The sequence below is a fragment of the Lactuca serriola genome, chromosome 2 (genome assembly GCF_051521515.1).
Source record: "Lactuca serriola cultivar US96UC23 chromosome 2, Lser_US96UC23_V15, whole genome shotgun sequence".
Classification (NCBI taxonomy): domain Eukaryota; kingdom Viridiplantae; phylum Streptophyta; class Magnoliopsida; order Asterales; family Asteraceae; genus Lactuca; species Lactuca serriola.
In genome coordinates, this window is record NC_136409.1 from 100,600,899 (window position 1) to 100,604,619 (window position 3,721).

The window sequence follows — 3,721 nt, forward strand, 5'->3', positions numbered from 1 at the left end:
GGTAAGGGACTCGGTGAGTTAGAAGCTGAATTCACGATTTCCATTTATTCTTCGCTTGGACTCGGTGAGTAAATCGGCCCTACTCGGCGAGTTGATCTGTCAGACTGTTTCATCAATTCTTCAAACTCAGCTTCTTCCAGCAGCCGCTCGATCTCCATTAAGTCTTTTTCAGCATCAAATTCTTCATCAAAAATGGTGGACTTGTTGGGATCTTCACTTTCTCACTCCTCCATTAATTCATCAAGCATGTCAATTGAGAACGCCATGTCATCACTATTCCTTGCATACTTCATAGCTTGATCAACCCCAAAAGTAACTGAGTCATCTCCTACCCGTAAAGTAAGCTTTAAGTCCCTCATGTCTACCATAGCACTTGCAGTGTTGAGTAAAGGTCTTCCAAGGATGATCGGGACTTGAGGATCCGCCTCCATGTCTAGAATTATGAAATTTGCGGGAAATACAAACTTGTCCACCTTGACCATTAAGTTTTCACATATGCCTCTTGGAAAAGTGACTGTCTTGTTTGCTAAGTGAATCACCATACGAATTGGCCTTGGTTCCAGGAGGGCCAGCTTCTTGAAGAATGAATATGGCATGAGGTTCACACTTGCTCCCGAATCGGCCAAAGCATGAATGGTAGCCAAGTTACCAAATTGGCAAGGCAAAGTTAAGCTCTTCGGGTCACCCTTCTTCTTTGGTAGCTTATTTAGCATAATTAGTCATATGTTAGCATACATTTTTATTCATTTTTAGCTAATTATGTGCATAATGTGGACAAAAGTTACTTAATAATGTTTAAATTTTGTTTTCAGTCCAAAAGACATGCTTGGAAGTAAAAGGGAACAAGGAGAAGCAATTAGAGACCAAAGAATGAAGAATGAGGAACAAAGGCACACTAACTCGGCGAGTCCACGAGGCTACTCGGCAAGTACCCAAGAATATTCTCAAAGATAAGTCAAGACTCCTAGCAATATACGGATTGTACCTGTACTCGGTGAGTCCACGAGTCTACTCGCCGAGTAGCCCCTGTTTTGTGACAATTATAAATATCGAACCTTTATCCTAATTGGAGAGACTTCTGGTGTTTTTGGGAGCTGCACCTGCGATTGAAGAAACCTTTGGAGATCTGAGAAACCCTAATCTTCGATCCTTTGAAGAATCAAGGCAATTTAGGTTATACATTCCACTTAATCTTAGAATTTAAGCATGTCTAGCCTAGTTAAACTTGTTTTTGAGTTTGTTTTTACTGTGACTATGAACTAAATTCGTTTGTTTCTGTTTAAGAAGACCAAGTTACTCCTATGGTTTAGTTATTACTTTTTGATTGATTGTTTATTGGTGATTTTATTAAATTAAGTTTGTTAAAGAACCTTATGCATTAACCACAACTATTTTCTGTTAATTGGAAGACAATTAAGCTGCATGAACATCTCTTAGTTGTTAACCTCATAGGTTTATGTGAACACTTTATCATATGCCTAGGAATAATGAATATGAAACTAGGATTAATAAGAGAATGGGTAAATTAATGTGTGAGCTTGTTTGAGAAACCAACAAACAAGAGGTAAATTGAAACACCAACTTGATTAACCAATTACAAATCTTATTTAATCCAAATAATTGAACTAGGGAATTAATTAGTTTAAACAATTGGCCACTACTTGAATTGATTAATTGTCTAAGGGTTAGTATTAATGAACATGAACCTAACAATTATAGTTGGTAACCAATAACAATTGATCTACCTTATAAATAACCATAGGAGTGAATTGGTTGGACCTAAACAGAAACCCTTTATCAAATTTGGTGAAATTGTTATTTGTCTTAGTTGTTTAGTTAATTAAGTGTTAAAGTGGTATGTTTAAGTTTCTAGTCTTGTAAAACTAGAGAAAAACTCTTTTACTTTTATTACTTGCTTAGTTAAAATTAGTTATTAGTTTAATTTCCGTTCCCTGAGTTCGACACCCTACTTATCCAACTATACCACTAAAAGATAGGTTCACTGCCTTTGTGTGCTTAATTTATCAACTAAAAGTAGGAATAAAACCAGTGCATTTTACACACAACAAGTTTTTGGCGTCGTTGTCGGGGAACGGTTCCAAAATTAAATGTAATTCCTATTTTTATCGATCCTTTGTGTGAGTTTTTCTTGCACAAAGTTATTTTTCAGTAATACGGTAAGTAGGTTAGGTTTTAGAGCTATGAGTTTCTTTTTAGAAGTCTATTAATTAGTTTTAATTTTTTTGGTTTTAAACAGTCTACTCGCCGAGTGCATCGCACCTACTCGGCGAGTATCCTGCTGTTTGCCAAACTATTTCTCTTTTTCGTTCTGTTTCATTTTTGTTCTTTTTACGTGTTTTTTTTTCTTGTTTGTTTGCAGTTGTTTAATGACCCGAGGATCTGATACACCTCTGGTTCCTCCTTTCGAAGACTCGGAATCCGCACTAAGGAGGAACAAAGGAAAAGCCGTTGGAGAATCCGCTTCTTCAAAGAATTCTCCACTAAAGAACCTCAAGTCCATTTTCAGCAAGAAGAGGAGTAGCAAATCAGGAGCATCCAACGCCTCTTTAACAATCGAAGACCCAATTAAAGAAGACACCGAGTACGAGACTGAGGAAGAAGAAGAGCCTACATACGAGCATGAATCCGACTTTGAGGACGATTTAGTTATCACTGTGGCTAATATCCATGAAGTCCCCATGGGGGAATGGAAGAAAAGGATGCGCGATGACACTGGCCCGGGACTTGTGCAACCCGCAATTCCCGCAACTGCTACCTTTGAGCTTAAGGGTCATATCCTAGCTTTACTTAAAGAAATCCCTTTCACTGGCAAAGATCACGAAGACGCCTACAAGCACTTGGATGAAGTTAATGATATAGCTGATTATTTCAATGTTCCCAACGTGCCTCGGGAAACTCAGCTACTTCGCATGCTTCCGGTTACTTTGAAGGGTGCTGCAAAGGATTGGCTCAAGTCACTACCCCCCGGATCCATCACTACATGGGCCCAGCTAAAAAAGAGTTCATTGATCAATTCTGCCCACCATCCAAGATATCCAAGCTCAAGAAAGCCATAGCCAACTTTGAACAACAAGCTCGAGAGTCACTATATGAAGCTTGGGAGAGGTACAAGAGCTTGTTAAGGAATTGCCCACATCACGACCTCAATAGTCAGCAAGAAGTCTCCATCTTTTATGATGGAGTAAATGTTACCACAAGGCAATTACTTGACTCGCAAGGTCCACTTACGAAGAAGGCACCTCCAGTGATAAAGCAGCTAATTGAAGAATTCTCTAAGCATTCTAGAGAACACCATAATCCAAGAAATGATGTAACAAGGGGGTCCACCTATGTAGCTTCAGAAGACTTATCAGCAGTGATGGCCATGTTGAAAAACATGGATAGGAGGATGGACAAAATGGACCAAACGATACATGCTATACGGGTGGGGTGTGAAAACTGCAATGGGCCTCATCTTACTAGAGACTGCGACTTGGATGAAAATGGAAAAAAGAAGGTGCAAGTTTGTTACTCAAGTGGGGACCGATATGATGAAGATTGGCGAAAACCAAAGAAAGAGTGGCTCCCTTATGAAGAGTACAAGAAGGCTAAGGAGGAGAAGTTCAGGCAAAAAGGAAGAGGTTTTTACCAAAAGGAGGAGCCGGCACAAGAAAGAAAACCAAGTTTGGAAGAAATGCTTACCAAATTTGTAGCTACTTCA

General features: G+C 39.0%; 1 protein-coding gene and 1 non-coding gene across 2 annotated transcripts; both read right to left on the reverse strand.

Annotated features, from left to right (window-relative positions):
- Window positions 1-221: 221 nt before the first annotated feature.
- On the reverse strand, window positions 222-713 carry LOC145089418 (uncharacterized). The gene has a single exon (XM_079027858.1). It carries the CDS (start codon window positions 711-713, stop codon window positions 222-224), a length of 492 nt encoding a protein of 163 aa, XP_078883984.1.
- A 2,345-nt stretch (window positions 714-3,058) lies between these two features.
- On the reverse strand, window positions 3,059-3,165 carry LOC145091145 (small nucleolar RNA R71). The gene has a single exon (XR_013702033.1). It is a non-coding gene; the product is annotated as a small nucleolar RNA R71 (small nucleolar RNA).
- Window positions 3,166-3,721: the final 556 nt, after the last annotated feature.

What these genes read in the sequence shown, in the direction of transcription:
- LOC145089418 (XM_079027858.1), bottom strand. Translation starts at nt 713, where the DNA reads ATGCTAAATAAGCTACCAAAGAAGAAGGGTGACCCGAAGAGCTTAACT.